Consider the following 17753-nt stretch of genomic DNA (forward strand, 5'->3'; position numbering starts at 1 on the left):
TATATTGGATAAAAGAGAAAGTTTCTGACAGTACATATATGTAAGTTCCTTTGAACCTTATAAATGTGTTTTAAAGTCGTGAAAACCTTATTGGGATCGAGCAAACAATATGTATATGGTTGAGTGTGAGTCATTACAAATGATACTAGAACTAATCTTTTACCCTTGTGTGGGATTTTGTTTGGCCCTATGAAGGGTGTCTACTTGTTTAGCCTCGCAATTCCATGTAACACAATAAAAAAGTTGTGTTTGCATGGGGAAGGGAGACAGTGTTTGTGATGTCCCACAGTGGATAGAGAAAAAAATTTCTAGCACTATATAAATATAAATTCCTCTTAATCTTATAAATGCATTTTAAAGTTGTGAAAGCCCCTTTGAATCTAGAGTCGACAATATCTACATGGTTAGATGCAGGTCATTATAAAAAACACATTATAAGTCCGTACGGACTCCTTTAGATTCAGAATAGACAATTTCTACACAATTGAGTGTTAATCATTACATTGACTTAATAATATTAGGTTTATTTTGAATATATTTAGGGCTTATAACTTTTGGAAAATATTTGTTATAAAAATAATTAGGAAACTTTTAAGATGAATTTAGAAGTGAAAAGTGTTTGCAAAAAGTGGAAAAATCTCGGATAAAACAATGTCATGTTATCTACTACGATTTTTTTTCTTTGCTTTTGTTGAAACTCTTTTTTGCTTCCAACCTTTTACAAGGACCAAATACTAGTAGTTTCTATTAAGCAAAACAACAAAACAGGACATAGGGCACAGAATGGCAAAATATAGAATGATAGAAATCTATTTTCATTAATATTTCCATAAATAAAAAATAATAAGATATTAATAATATTTTATTCTCCTCATTTAGAAAATAATATTTATTTTAAATCAATCAAGACCAATCAAGAATATTTTATTCTCTTAATTTAGAAAATAATATTTATTTTCTTAATTTTAGAATATTTATTATTTCTATCTTTCTATAATCCACAATGCATCATTGTATAAATTTCTGAAAAGAGAAAATAAGAAAATCATTTTCATTGTCTAATTTTCAAACTTTTCATGGTATTAAAGTTAGGATAGGAGGCTCGAATTTGAGTTTTTTTTCAAAAAGTGGTCAAATGTCATAAAAGACTTAACCTACCCTCACAAACCATATCTTCATTTTCAAAAATAAAAATTGCCTAGTGTTTTAGTCTTCCATCAATATTCTTTCTAGTTTGATTTCAATCAAGTTAAACACCACAAATTTTCTATTGTGGTGAAATCAAATCATCCTCTTAATTCATGGCTTCAATGTTCTAGCTTTTCATCAATGTTTTACACTTTCATTAGTGTTATTTCTAGCTTATTTTAATCAAGCTAAACACCATAAATTTCCTATTATGGTCATCCTTTTAGTTTGTGGCATCGGTGTTCTCCAACATCTCTTAGGTGAAAAAAACCTATTGAAAAAAGTTAAAGATGATAAAGGAAGCAAAAGTTCTATCTTGTAATACCAATTATTGATCGACAATGACAAATTTATCACTTCACGAATTCTTGGAATCATGAAAGAACATATTTTAAGCATGATCTTTGGTGTTGACATGGTATATGAGGTATGAACTTTTCTTAAAGAGCAATTGCTTTATGTTATAGTTGAAAAAAAAAATCTACTGAAAAACTTTTAAAAGACTTCAAATATATATATATGACAATCTTGTTGTAATCAAAAGCCAATTTTAGACCATGTAAACGTCCGTCGATTTGTTCATGGTTCAAGATAAAGGTATGAATTTTTTTTTCACCTATATGCTTTTCTAGCCAATTTATAGTAGCTCTTCAAGAACATAAAGAATCACTCACAACCAAAAAAGAGGAGAGAAAATGTTCTTAGAGCATGAACAATTTTTATTTAGATGATAGGGTCATGATCAAAATGGTTGAGAGGGCTCCACTCTTTCTATGTGTTACGATTCTTATATATATATATATGCATGTTTTTATCAAGTCCTTGTCAAAGGATGTCTTCACTATGTTTCAAGACAAGTTGGGGATCCATATTCATTCTCACTCCATCTTGAGGGGCATGATTAAGGAAATAAAATAAAATAGGACAAATGACGAAGAATGGCGTGGAATGATAAGTTAATCCATCTTAGTTATTATTTCCATAAATTAAGAATAACCAAATATTAATGATATTTGATTTTCCTAATTTAAGAAATAATATTTATTTTAAATAAATTAAGAGCAATCAAATATTAATGATGTTGGGTTAAACACACTTTACCTTCTCAACTTTTTCGTGGGTTTTACATTTTGTGCCCTCATATTCAAAATTCAACAATTTTCCCTCCAAACTTCTTAAAAATTAGCATTACACATTTTTGTTGGATGACGTTACATCTATTAAACAAAAAATGACGCGCTTTACACATGACTTAATAAGTAAAGATGAAATTGTCATTTGAAACACTCAAAACCTTAAATCCTTTTCAATTTTTTTTTGTTCTTCCTCCAAACTCTTCAATCTCTATTTTTCTTCCTCCAAAGCCCTAACTTCCCAAAACCCTAAAATCACAAAAACCCAATGCAACCATTGAAGGGCTGAGAATTTGATTAAATATATGGATTTCATTGGTAGTTTTTTTCTTTTCCTTGTAATTTTTTGCTTCAATTTTTCTTTGATAGCTAAGAAAATTTTGAGAAGAGAATAAATTTTGAGTGATGATGTGTTTAAGGTTAGAGTTTCCTTTTGATAGTTGAGAAAATATTGAGAAAGAGAACAAATTTTAGGTGATTAAGGTTAGAGTTTCCTTTTGATAGTTGAGAAATTTCGTAAAAGAGAACAAATTTAGGTGTTTAGGGTTTTCTTTTCATAATTGAGAAATTTCCTTTTCATAGGTGTTTATCTCCTATCAATTTAGCTTTCTTATGACATATCTTATTATTATTATTTCCTTTTCATCAACATTGCATCTATTGATTTACCTAATATGAATTTTGTGTCATATGTTTGCAAATCAACAATGACTATTTTACCATCAAACTACATTATGAAAGGAGGTTTAGGCGGGAGAAAATAAAGGCTAATAAGAAAAACACCTAATAGAGAGGTGAATTGGGTTTTTCAAAAAGTTTTTCAACACTACAAATTTAAGCACAATAGAAGCAAAAATAATGAGATAGAGTTAGAGAATTCAAACTTAGATTTTATAGTGGTTTGACACTTCCTTACCTACGTCCACTTTCCTCAAGTTCCTAACCGAGTGAGGGTTCCACTAACTTGAAGCTTCAATCAAACTTCTAATTTTCTTTACACTTGGATTTTGACTCCAATAGGCTCTTACACAATCACTTCAAGATTCAACACACTTGAAGGCTCTAACACTCAATTTACAAGAATGATCTTCTTTCAACCTAGCTCAATAATGGCTCAAATACAAATCAAAGCTAGGATGACTCACAAGGGTACACTAAAAGATATGCAAGTGAAGACTTAATGCACCAAGAAAGAAATGAGAGCTTTTAAGGCAAGAACAAGTGGGTAGACAATTGAATGCAAGAGTTCTCTATGTCAGAAATGAAGTAGAGCTCTCAATTTATAGGTTTCTAACATCGAAAGTCAAGAAAAATAAAAAGCAGCCTCAACCAGTCGAGTTGGGGGTCGACCGGTTCACTAGTCGTTTGAACATTTAATGCTTTGGTAGGTTATTGTTGCCTCGACCGGACCTCGACCAAAGGTCGACCGGGAATGAGAATACCTCAATCGGGAAGGAAAGACTACTGGATGAGAGAGTGTTTTTAACACTTCTCGACCGAAACTCGACCAGACAAAGGCAACCAATCGATCGGTTCCTTGGTCGGTTGATCTAGTTGGCCAGTGTCTTGACTAGTTCAACCTTTTGACCCTGAAAACCTATCTTTTGTGTTTTTCTCTTTTCTAACACTTAGGTAAGGTTTTTAGATAAATTAATATGCTAATTTTGAAACATTTTGCCTAACGTATAGTTGATAAAACTCGGGTTTTAATGAAATTATAATTTTAAATAATAAACCGAGTTTTCTAAAGATGCATGAAAAGATATGTAACACCTAAGTGCACCTATGCATTCATCTTACATTTGTTTCCTATGATTAAAAGTCTTCCAAAAGTCTCGATCTTGTATCCATTAGGTTCTTTGATTAATTTCCAAATTAATACTTGAGGTTCTTTACAATTCAAACCAATTAGTAACTTAACCATGGTTTGTTATCATCAAAACCTGATTAGGAGAATATTTGAGCTAACAAGGCGTAATATGAGACTTGTACTTAAGATTAGTGATTATTTGGGTGGAAAATTGGATCATGTTGATAATTGTGACAAAAATGTAGTGTCTTTTATTGAGTTGGATCATATGTTGTTTTGATTAAGATATAAAGATTGCATTGGGTATTGCTATGCGAATAAGAATGGAGAATTGGTATGGTGCTTAGCAGATTAAATTGTCTTAGAAATGTGAAACTCATGTCCAAGGGATAAGAAAATCGAAGTGTTTGTCAAGCACACAGAGGTTTTATATCTTGCTTAAAGTGAAATTGGGTCTTCAAATGTTTATAGTCATCTTGGTGAAAGTGTTTATGAAGTTGAAGACTCTAGGACTAATGTAGAACTAGAACTTGATGTAGATCAAACACCTCAACATGAAGATAACATAAAATCATAATATGAAGAGGTTAGGAGAGATTCATCTAGAGATAAGTGACTTTGATGATGATGAGTATCTAGTTAGTGATAATGATGACTTGTATGACAATTATGTGGATGATAATGAAGAGTGGGTTAGGATAAGAGGCAAATAAGATAACGAGGGAAGAGTTGAGAAGGAAAGCAAAACAATGAATGATGTGGAGGATGAAAAAAAAACCTTTGTGATGATGATACGAGGAGTTTAGCTAGTGATAGCAAAGAGGAATTTAATAGAGACAAGCCTCGGCACCCTTAATTTGTGGGTGATACAGATATGACAAATCCTAAGTTTAGGGTAGTGTTACTATTCAAAAGTGTAGTTGAGTTTAGAGCTACAATAAGGGAATATGCCATAAAAATTGGTAAAAACATGAAGTTCATTAAAAATAAGAATGACAGAGTAAGGGTAGTTTGTTCAACTAGGTCCCCTTGGGTTGTTTATGCAACTCAAGTAAGGGATGATAAGAAATTACAAGTAAGGACTTATAATGTAAAACATACTTGTGGTAGGGCATTCAAAAATGATAATCTCACATCAAGGTATTTTCCTATAAAAGTACTAACTAATTCAAACTTAAGAAAGTAACTTACCTTAAAATACTAACTAATTCTCCATATAAAAAAATATTTCCTATAAAAGTACCAACAACAAAAGCAGCATAATTAAATACATTTTACGAGTATTACTTCTAAATAGGTATTGGCTTCTTTTAATTAACAAGTTAAACCTTAAAACAAATCAAAAGACAAGGATGTTAAACAATTCTCATTTATAAGAAGTTGATAAATTTTTATAAAAAAAAATAGAGGTTTTGATATTGACATGGGGATATATCTCAAAACATTTTAAAAACATGATAAAAAAGGACGAGGTGTCAGAAGGAGATCGACGAAGGTAACAAGAATTTATTCGTCCGTATATCCTACCTCCTTTTAGTTAGTTGAGTCGTGCATCAAAAAAGTTCCCATATCACACTATTTATTTTTGTTTTTCTCTTTTTTCCTTTTTTTGTTTTTTTTTTCAAATTTAATGAGATGTGAAAATTAGGTCTCATGGAACTTTGCGAAGTTGACCTAAATTGGGCTTTTAAATGTACAGGCCAGGCCCAAACCACACCATAACCCGGATGTACAAGCCAAAAGTTAATGGGCTTAGTCTTTCTCCAATTTTTAGACACGAAATGTTCCTCATTTCAGCTCATTAATGTACTGCCAAAAGTGATTGTATGTGCATACATCAGAGAAAGTAGGCAGTCAGTTGATGACATTTACTGTGTACTTAGAAGTTAAAAAATGAATGTGTGGTCATTGTCATGTACCAGCAATTAATTTTGATTAAAGTAAATAAAGATAGTGTGGGTGAAATAATTGTTATATGTGGATATTAATTCCCGATGATGTATTATATTAGGTTGATAGTTTTTTTCATTAATATGCAGTACTAGTCGCATACAACTTACTTCCTTAAGTCTGAATTACCATTATCATTTTAAATTACTCAAACCTGTTCGATTCCAAAACTAGATGATATAAACGTTCGAAGAAGTAAGACAAAATCAATGATAACGTAAAAGTGAAAAAAAGAATTAAAAAATGGAGAAAGACATGAACTTTGGAAAGGCACTAGGAAAAGTGATGGAAATATAGTTCAAAAGTTTTGCAGATAGTTCAAATACATTTGTAACTTAAGATGAATAAAAGTAAATATAAGTTCAAATTAATGAACAAATATTATTTAAAATTAATGAGAATAAATATATTAATTTAATTATTTAAAATAAATTTTAAGTTAATTTTATTCAATAATTTTAATATTTAAATTTAAAAGGAAGTTTTAAATCAATATTAACTTAAAATTAACTTAAATAATTAAGTAATAAGTTTTACCCGACATCCTTTTAATTATTCACTATTGATTCATCTTTCTTTTACCATTTCTCTTATCCAATTTAAAACATTAGAAATTCATCCATTTATGTTTTCTATTTAATCTCTTTAGCAAACTCACCGTATTTGAGTAGTTAAATTAAATCATATGTTTCCCACTTTTTGGGATTTTGAGAAAAAATAAATAAATTTTAAAAGATATTTATTAAAATATGATAATTTTAAAAATATTTTAAAATTTATAATAATGGATAAAAAAATCCAATTGGAAATGTTTTTGAAGCATCATATTTTAATAAATATTAAAAAATAGTTTTTTTTCTTCTTTTTTTTTTTTCCCTCAAAATCCCCAGTTCTTGAGCATCACTCTCCCACTTCTAGTTAATTTGCAACCGCATGTTCCAATTTCGTTTGTTGATGAGACATTTCAATAATCTCATTTATTATTCGAACTGCTCTCACAGGTTTAGACGTTTCTTTGCCTTGTGCCTTGGCTAAGGATAATCTAGTTTTTTCTTATCATGCACCATGTTAAGGTATGGGAAATTGTCTTAAACAAAAATATTGTTCAGCATTTAATGCCCATTAGACTTAATTTCATTTACCTTCCCTTAGATTTTTGCTAATACATTTGATTCTTATAAATTTAAAATTTCATCAAATATCTTTTTTATTTCTTTTTATTTTTTATTTTCATTTACCTTTATTCTCATTCAAAATAAATAAAGTATATAATAAAATTTCAAATTTATGAAAACCAGGTATAATTAGTCAAAACCTTAGGAGAATGAAATTAACTCAATCCCACTGTATATTCTTGTATGATTAAGTATTAAGATGAATATAATATATCTTTAATATGAGTATAAATAAATATAATATCAAATTATATATAAAAATGATAGTTCAATGTTACTAGGGATGACAACTGGGCGGGTTCGAGCCAGGTCACCCGCGTCCCAACCCCGTCCCGTTTATTCGAAACAATTCTCATACCCATCCCATTTAAAAAGTTAAACGGAGCGGACAGGTACGACCATTTAACTTTTTTTTGAATTTGAATTTGAATTTTTTTTTAAATTACTTTGAAAAATTTTAATTATATTAAAATAAATATATTTTATAAATAATTAAATTATTATATTTTTATAATTTATTTTATTAAAAATATTTTATTATTATCTATATATTAAAAATAGTAAAATAAAAATTAAATTAAATTAATCTTAAATTTTAAATTTAATTTAATTTTATATATAATTGGGACGGGGCGAGGGCGGGCAATACCCGAACCTCGCCCGGGTTTTTTAAAAAATATTTTATTATTTGATCATCGAACCTCCCAGAAATGAATTGATGATCAAATAATCCAAGAAAAAAAGCATCAAATCTATGATATGTGTAATGAAAGTAAGTAAATTAAGAAGCTCGTGTTAGGCATGAACCTGTATCATATGAACCTTCCCAAAACCAAGGAGACTCGCATTAGCCTATTTTATGTGCTTCACTTGCTGTATATTAGTAGGTGTATGAATAGAATATTAATCTTTCTGAAGAAAAAAAAAAAGGGAAGAAGAAGACTCGAGTGCTCCTTTTTAAATGCTTCCCTTTGGATATCATTATATCAGCATGGACTAGCTGGCAGCAGCCTGTTACTTACTCGATTGGAATTATGAAGCCTGCATGCAATGAGCTGGTGATTCATATTTCACAGGTGGGATGGAACTTCCAGTTTTGCCACTTTTGTGTTTTACTTTTTTCATATCCTCTCCTATTCTAGTTTCTTCTCATTCCTTCTATTTTCTGGACGTTGTCTTTCGTTCAAGCCTATAATATGTTGTCATGTAATAAAAAACTTTGTATCATTTATATATTAAAAAAGTTAAATTTTATTTATTTTTAAATTAATTTTAAGTAAAGTATTCTCAATTATTATTATTATAAATAATTATCATTTATTTTTCACAAAAACTCAATTGTACTTTTAAAACGATATTAATATCCATATTTTTCTAATATATATTCAAGTGCTATGGTTTTTTTTTTTTTAAATGAAAAATGTAATTGTTTATTACTTTTATTGTAATATTATTATTTATATTGTACTAAAAACTATTCATTTAAAATTGATTTCTGATAATAAATATCTATTTTCTTTTTTAATAATGCTTAAATTGAATTCAACAAATATCATATCAATTGAATTTATAATGATTTTACAAAATCAAAATAAATGAAATTTAAAAATAAATTATCCAATTAATTTTATTCCTTTTTTTTCTTTCAATTTTTGATAAATGTTTTAAAGAACAATTTATCAAACGTTGTAATTTTTAAAAAATACCAAAAAACAATTTTTTGATAAAAACAAACATGTGGCAAAAACAAATCTTATACATCTAAAAATAATAATGGTTTTCATTTTTATAAACTACTAAAAAACACTAATTATGAAAAAAATAAACTTGAAAAAACAAACTTTATACATTTTAAAATAATCATGATTTTATGTATTTTTTTTATTAAATGTGATATCTTTTGTCGATCATGTATTATCTTTTAGTGGTTATTTTTTTTAGCCCTTCATATTTAATGTAAATATGCTAAATCATCATAGGTTTTGAATTTGGTCAACTAGAACCTTATCAATACATTTTATATATAAATACTGCATTTTCATTTAAGATATTTATACCAGAAATCTCTGAAAAAAATAAATTCCCAATTGGAAGGGATGCTAATAGACAGTTTAAATTGATTAAGTATATTTATACCAAATGTTAATGGTGCCAATGAAATTAGCCCCATCTTTTTAGGATACGGATGAAAGTTACACAGAAGATTAAAATGATTTTTGTGCCTTTTTTTATGTTAAATGAAAAATACTTATTCTCTCTTTTACCCCTATTTGATTGAGGGGTTGGTTTATTTCACTGCCAGCCAACCTAATAAGTTTGAAACGTTTTTTAAAGCTTTGTTTTTCGTATTTTAGTATTGACAAACCCAACTTTCACTTCAGGTGTTGCAATTGATAGAATCAAAGACAGGACATGGATCAAATTAGTGGCGCAAGCAGCAGACAAGGTATGAATTGAGGCTTCTCTTTGATACACCTAACCATGTAACGTATATTTATGAAAATCAAATAAAATTATTTGCAAAACTATTAAACAGTATGATTAATACATTACAGTTCTGTACAATATATATCAACCCAATTACTCACCGCGTAGCTTATTAGATTTTTCTATTTTGAATTAAATTAAACTGCCAAATGCAATATATTTTCAGATATTTGTAAACTCTAATTGAGAGTGTCAAAGGTTTATGCAACATATTTTGTAACTAAACTACCAAATGAGGAATATTGTTAATTATGCTATTCGTAAAGTCTTTTAGTATTTGAGTGGTACCATTAGCTATGGTCTGTGTTATAATGGATTTCTAAGTGTCCTTTTAGGAATTAGTAATGCAATTTTGATCTTGAATTTAGATGATATGAAATCCACTTACGGATATGTTTTCATCCATGGTTGACGTGCAGTTTTTTGGAAGTTTACCAAGCAAACTTGCATTACTTGGTTCACTGTGGAGGTTGAGTTCATTGCTTTAGAAAAAGTAAGTTTTGAGGGTGAGTAGCCTAGAAACCTCTTAATAGATATCCCTATATGGACGAGACTAGTCTAGCCCATGGCCATGCATTGTGATAGGCACGTTGCAATTGCTAAGACTAGGGATAAAATACTTAATGGGAAGAATAAGAATATAAGCCTAATGCACCATATTTTGTAGTAGCTACTTGAAACATGGGTAATATGCCAAGAAATTGTGAGTTAGGAGTTTAATTTGGCCGATCTTTGATCAAACCATTAAATAAGAAACTAGTGGAAGAAACATCCAAGGGAATGAGACCTATGCTTAGTATAAAAGTAAAGAGTGGTGGTAACCTAATTTATTAGAATGCAAATTTTGTAAAATAGGTTTTTATGAGTAATAACAATTCACTTGTTGACTTGAGCTGCAGTATCAATATTAATTGTATTAGAGCCTATCCCTATTGTGTAGATAGAGTGTATTTTGCATTGACAAACGTTGAGTGTTTACTTTTAGTAAATATCATATTCCTTGTGAATGTTATGTTTAATGTATAATATACTTGATGGATTTCCTTCTATGAGATTGTAGGTGGGGTCGTAGACAAATTCTTAGGAGCTCTCATGAATATTCAAGTAGGGCTCATGGTCAATTTGTGCCAACCTATTTTATACAACTTGGAGTTTCATAAAAAAACATTGGTTCATAAATATTTATTCTCATCGTGTTTTATGTTCCAAATGTCGCCGACATAGCCTTCGTATTTGTTGTGGTTGAGATTGGTGTTGATCCGCTCCGAATTCATGTATGCGATAGTACCCATCGATGAGTTACACGGATCTATGGTCTCAACCAAGATCTGACTCACTTCAAAGTCGACGATCTTCACTTGTCGCCTGGCATTGATTAGGAGGTTCAAGGGTTTGATGTCGCAATGTTTGATTTCCCAACGATGGAGGTAGTGGAGGCCAAAGAGGATCTGAAAAGTGAGATTCGAGAGAGCGAGCTCGAAGGAGAAAATACAAAGGAAAAACACTATTTCCCTCTATATTTTCTTAGCTATAGAAGAAAAAACTAAAGCAAAACAGTGTAAAAAAAAAAAATACTAGTAAAATCCACTTCAATCAAACTCTTAGCTTTCAATGTGTGCATTTGGAATTTGAGGCTTTTAGAGCTTGGAAGGTTAGGGTTTCAAATGAAGGATGAAGATGAAGAATTAGGGAGAGTTCTATTAGGGTTTTTAGGTGATTGAATTTACAAATCTACCCTTATTTATTCAGTCACGCATGTGATATTTTTGTCTATTAAAACTAATACAATCTAATAAAAAAGGCAAAGTATTGGTATTTATGAAGTTTGGAGAGCAATGTATTCAATTTTGAACCTGAAAGGACAATAAACAAAACATGTTTTAGGTTGAGAGGGTAAAAAGTATATTAAACTTTGATAATAATATTTGAAAGTAGTGGTGCATATAAAGAAAATCAGTGACACAGATCAACCCACGTATTTTATTGTTTGTTAAAAAAGAATTTACAAGTTTCCAATGCAATCAACCATGATCAACTATCAATTCTATATAAATTATATTTACAACTAGTTACATATTAATGACTTCAGAAATAAATACAATTCGTAATGCAGCAGGCTTATCTGCCCTTCTACTTCTCCAAAAGGATAAGCTTCTTGTACAACCAAGTTGCCCAACTTCTCTTTAGAAAAACGCAATACTGCTGTCTGCCATTTTTTAGCTTCTCTTCTTGTTCCAACCATAAACAAGATTTGTCATGCTTAAATTCCAGTTTCCGAGCAATTGCATGTACATCAATAGATGGGTTTCTTTAGCTTCTCTGCAAAAGGCTGAACGCTTTGCAATAATCTTCTTCCAACAAAAAGTCAAAATGTACCCATCGATCGATATCTTTTCTTTAATTTTTTTCTTTTCATCAAAGTGAAGAAAGGAGAGTACTTTTATGTCAGCTTTATTCATAAAGTCTCTAAATGGAATCATGATGTAGAATGAAAATCAAGTGGATGCTTTATCACTGGTTCTTGGACAGATGGGATTCTTTGTTCATTCATGATTCAACCCATCAATGTCCATTTAATTTTTTTTAATTTTATTATTATTATTATTATTATTATTATTATTATTTTTGCTTTAAAAATAAGTAAGTAATGTGAATAGGATTTCAAAGATTCCTGCAATATCACCTTTACAAATTTTATTTTTTTTTTATTTTATTATTATGCCTTCGAGGTGTGGGATTGACCTTTTTTTATTTGATAAGAAGTAAAGGAAAGTATAGCTGTTTAAACTTTAAACAGATGATTCATGAAAATATTTAGTGATTAAGGGTTTGTTTGGTTGCCTTTTTTGAGAACTATTTTTTGTTTTTAAAAATAAAAAATATTAAAAATATATTTGATAAATATCTCTTTTTTAGAGAAAAAAATATTATTTTTTTTTATTTTTTGACCATTGAGAGAACTAAAAAGAAAGGCATCAGAGAAGAATTGTTCTTTATATTTTCTTTTTTCTATTCTCACTTTTTCCTATATGTAGTTTCTCATCCAAGATGAAACAAAGTGAAACCATTTGTTTTTTTGTTTGTTTTATCATATTGAAACCTTTATTTTATTTTTGTTTTTTTTTTAAATATAATTTTCTTTTGGAATTGGATTATGGAATCATTTCTCAATTCTATTATTCAAATGGGATCTAGGTGGTTTTTTAATTCCATCAAGTGTTTTTTGTTTTTAAATTTTTCTCGTTTGGATGTTAAGAAAATTAGGGAAAGATAAGGAAAAGAATTTGACATGAGTAGAATTTTTTTGGGTGGTTTTAAGTAGGATTTTTCTTGGGTTATTTTTAGGATTTCAATACGATTGCTTATTTATGTTTGTAAATTCTCTTTTGGTATATTCAATTCTAGAAATGAAGTTAAACGCCACGCATCACATTTAAAAATTCTGTCAACATCAACACAATACTTTTCAAAGTATTGTGAATTTTTTTTTAAAGGTAAATAAAAGAATATCTTCAAATATCCGAAATTATTCAAACATGGAGGAAATATATTCTTTTGAAAGAAGAGAAAATGAAAAGAAAAACAAAATTGACAAAAGAAATAGTAGTGGTTAGGCTTGGTTTGATTACAGCCTATGCAGGCAAGTTATTAAAGAGGAGGTTGGGATGGGCCTCCACAAAAGCAATTCGCCATTGACGTGATTAAATGCAGCCGAAAGTGTAAGATCAAGCATTCAAAGCTCTATATAAAATCACAAAATCATGTGGTTGCTTTGTTATTCATTCAACCCGTCATTGTCTTTTTAATTTTTGTAATTTTTTTGCTTTAGAAAAGTTATAAATAAATAAATAAAAAGTAGTGTGAATGGGATGAGATTTAAAAGATGGGTACCATGGAATCACCTTTACGAACTTCATTTTTTATTTTTTTAATTAGGACTTGGAGACTTGGAATTGACTTTCACCCTGTCATTGTCTTTTTAATTTTTGCAATTTTTTTTGCTTTAAAAAAGTTATAAATAAATTTAAAAAAAAAAAAAAAAAAAAGTATGAAATGGGATGGGATTTCAAAGATGCCTACCATGGAATTACCTTTACAGTTTTTTTTTTTTAATGAGGACTCAAAGAGTTAGGTGGCGTTTATTTTTTATATTTAATTTTAAATAAAATTTTAATATTTAATAGTTTAAAATATTAGATTGTTTATTTTTATAGTATTTTATTTTTGTTAAATATTAAAAAATAAAAAAAATCAGTATATTATTTTTTTTATTTAAAAAAATTATATATTTTGATTTTTTTTATTTATTAAAAAATTTATAATAAGTCATAAAAAAAATAGAAAAATAAATAACTTAAATTTTAAAAATAAATTACTTTCAATAAAAAACTAAAAAAATAAACACCGCTGAGGGATTGACTTTTTTATTAGATAAGAAGCAAGAGAAACTATCGTTGTTTGAATAGAGGATTCGTATAAATATCTACTGACTTGACTCTTTTCCATGTACACATGGAGTACATAAGAATCGAAGGACTCGTTTTGTTTTGTTCTTTTATTTTAAATTTCAGAACAAGGCTTTGAGTTTTATCTAGAATAAGGTAATTTTGCATCTGGATTTGGATTTGTGATATTTTACCTCATGCTTTTCATATTCGCATAGTCTTTAGGAGACACGAAAACATCATTATATGTTTTGTAAAGGACCTTTTTTGACATTCCCCAATTATTAAAAAGTTTGGAGAAGGCACGGCCTGTATTTAAGGATACACAGGGTCTTGCTAGTTTTTGGAGAAGGACAGCTTACTCGAAGCTGCTTTCAAGCAGTACTACTTGGGGGAACCTTTTCAGGTATGGCGGCTGTAAGCTTCTTTTTATTTTTTTATCAATTTGCTCCATGTTCTGCCCATTTTCTGGATTGATGTGGAAATTAAGGTTTAAATGGTGTTTTTGCTGAATCTGAATTTGTTTTCATACTTTGTTTTGGTTTTCTACTGATCCCTTTTATTTTTCCTCTAAATACCTAACGTTTGGATTGTTCTTGAGTTGGATACTTGCTAATCATGCCACAGCTCTCTGCTTGTCCCACTTACGTTCAAGCCCATGGATAACACAATGAAATGTGGTTCTCTCTAACTATTTGTCTGTACCACTTTTGTATTTTACTTTCTTCAGATCCTCCCCTATTCTAGTTTCTTCTCCTTCCTTCTATTTTCTGGACATTGTCTTTCGTTCAAGCCTATAATATGTTGTCATGTAATGAAAAACTTTGTAACATTTATATATTAAAAAAGTTAAATTTTATTTATTTCTAAATTAATTTGAAGTAAAGTGTTCTCAATTATTATTATTTTAAATAATTATCATTTATTTTTCACAAAAACTCAATTGTACTTTTAAAACGATAATATCCATATTTTTCTAATAAATATTAAAGTGCTACGCTTTTTTTAAAATGAAAAATGTAATTTTTTATTTTATTATTATATTAATATTTATATTGTACTAAAAACTATTCATTTAAAATCGATTTGTAATAATAAAAAACTATTTGCATTTTTAATGATGCTTAAATTGAATTCAACAAATATCATATCAATTGAATTTATAATAATTTTATAAAATCAAAATAAATAAATAATTTAAAAATAAATTATCCAATTAATTTTCTTTTTTTTTCTTTCAATTTTTTATAAATGTTTTCAAGAACTGTTTACCAAACACTGTAATTTTAAAAAATACAAAAAAAAACTCACTTGTTCAAATCTTGATCTATAAATGTGATACAACGAATTTTGTCACAATCTTCTCTCTCTTTTTCTTGAATATCTTCAATTAATTCACGAGGCATGTTGTTTAACTCTAGTCTTCGAAGATTTTTCAGTCTCAACAATCCACTAAAAAGCCTTTCTAGTTTACAACAATTGTTAATTTGCAAAATTCGTAGACAAGGCATTACTCATTTCTTCACTTTCAATTTTCAACCACTCTAATTGGTGCAACCAATCTAATTTTAGTAGCTCAAGTCTAAGGAACCTTCCAAAAAGCAAAACCAATTCATTTCCCACATATGCAAAACTCATTAATTTAAGAACCCTCACGTTTGGCAACATAATTATATCCCTTGTTATTCATCCTTTTTTACATTCCTCAATTATTAGGAAGGAATTAAAAACAAATATTTTGGGCTAAAACGAAGTAAATGCTCTAAAAAATATTAGTGTTGCACAATTTATTTTACTATAAAGGTAGGTTATTAATTTGACAATTTTAATATAGGAAAGCAATGTCACATCCCATTAAAATTTTGAAAAATGCCAAAAATAAATTACATAAATTACATGCTAAATTACAGGATTGAAAACAATGAAACATAGGATTGAAGTTTTTACAGAGATATGTGGTAGCACTCTGTCTAGATATCTTATTCTCGCACTAACAATGGCTGTAGAGATCGAGATGAATCCTGCGGATGACGGTAGCCAGATTAGAACCATGGCTGACTTAAAATCCGAAATTGATCGACCACGAACCATGCCTGCATCAGCAACTGTAAACCCACGATGTCCCAAGGTTCCAAAGTCGTTGTTGCCATCAGATGCCCAGGGTTCTGAGCCTTCTGACGACCACCCTTATGAGCCAATGGTCATGTCTTTGGGTCCTTACCACCATGGCAATCCGAAGCTCGTACGTGGAGAAAAGATCAAGCTTCTATTGGCGCTAGATTTCTTCGATGATTTGAAGCAACCCAGCACTGTTGACCAGCCCGTAGACCAACCCGTAGACCAGACAAAAAAGAAGGTAGTCGATGAATTGTACAGCAGAATTAGCAGTGTTGTTAGTAGGTTGAGGGACTGTTATGATAAGGAGTCGATAGAGAATTATTCGAATGAACAATTCAGTGTGATGATGCTGGTGGACGGGTGTGCTTTAATGAGGTACATTCTTTATGCTTGCATTCATCGTGACCGTGACCATGAATCTTTCGATATCAGATATGAGGATCTAAGCCTTCTGCATAGGGATGCGATGCTGCTGGAGAATCAACTTCCCTATGAATTAATCATGGAAGTGCTGAAGATGAATAAAACATGGAATCCTTCTTTTTGGAAAATGCTATGCGTGGAATTCTGTGGCATGACCCTGTGGGAGGTGGAGCCATACTCATTCCTGCAAAAAATGAAGAAATTTTGCTGCGGCCGGTTCCCCGCAATCGGCCAAATTATTAACCGGCAGCGGAGGCCAAACCCTGATGAAGAATCAGGGAGAAACACCAATGAAGAATCTGGGAGAAACACTGATCATCTCCTCGATCTGTACTGGGATAATTTCCTAGGAGCCAAATGTTCTAGCCACTTAGATTATTTCCTAGGAGCCAATTGTTCTAGCCCAACGCATGGGGGGGATAAAACTGACTGTATGGGATCAATTGTTGATGTGAAGGAGCAGGTAATGGCATCATTTAGAAATGTGAAGGATCTTATGGCCGCTGGAATCCGCATCAAGCCTAGCCCTACACGTTTTTTGAGGGACATTTCTTTCACTTCCAATTGCGTCACTGCATACCTCAGACTTCCTCCCATCACCATTGATAAGTCAACCAAGGATATGTTCTTCAACTTGATAGCCTGGGAAATGAGCTCAAATAAGCCCCATGACTTCATCTCTTACCTTCGCTTCCTTGATTCCCTCATTGATGATGCTGATGACATTAAGGAGCTGCAGTCCGCCGGGGTACTCCAAAACAATCTAGGTACTCATGAAGAAGTGGCTAAATTCTTCAACACTGTGTCCGCCAAGTTGGTATCAAACTTTCATGCTTACAATGATGTGAGAGTCAAAATTCGGGAGCACCTTAAAAGTTACCGTAACAGCAAACTGAAAAGATGGTTGACACTGTGCCTGGACACCTACTTTGGTAGCCCCTTGAAAATAATAGCTTGGGTTGGTGCTGCTTTGATCCTGTTCCTTACTGCCGTCCAGACTTATTTCACAGCCTTCTCTCATTGA

At 30.2% G+C, this 17753-nt stretch overlaps 1 protein-coding gene across 1 annotated transcript; it reads left to right on the forward strand.

Moving 5' to 3' along the window:
* Nucleotides 1-16184: 16184 nt before the first annotated feature.
* On the forward strand, nt 16185-17753 carry LOC104881943 (putative UPF0481 protein At3g02645). Its single transcript, XM_010663685.1, has one exon. It carries the CDS (start codon nt 16185-16187, stop codon nt 17751-17753), a length of 1569 nt encoding a protein of 522 aa, XP_010661987.1.

Source organism: Vitis vinifera, chromosome 15, assembly GCF_030704535.1.
Source record: "Vitis vinifera cultivar Pinot Noir 40024 chromosome 15, ASM3070453v1".
Classification (NCBI taxonomy): Eukaryota; Viridiplantae; Streptophyta; class Magnoliopsida; order Vitales; family Vitaceae; genus Vitis; species Vitis vinifera.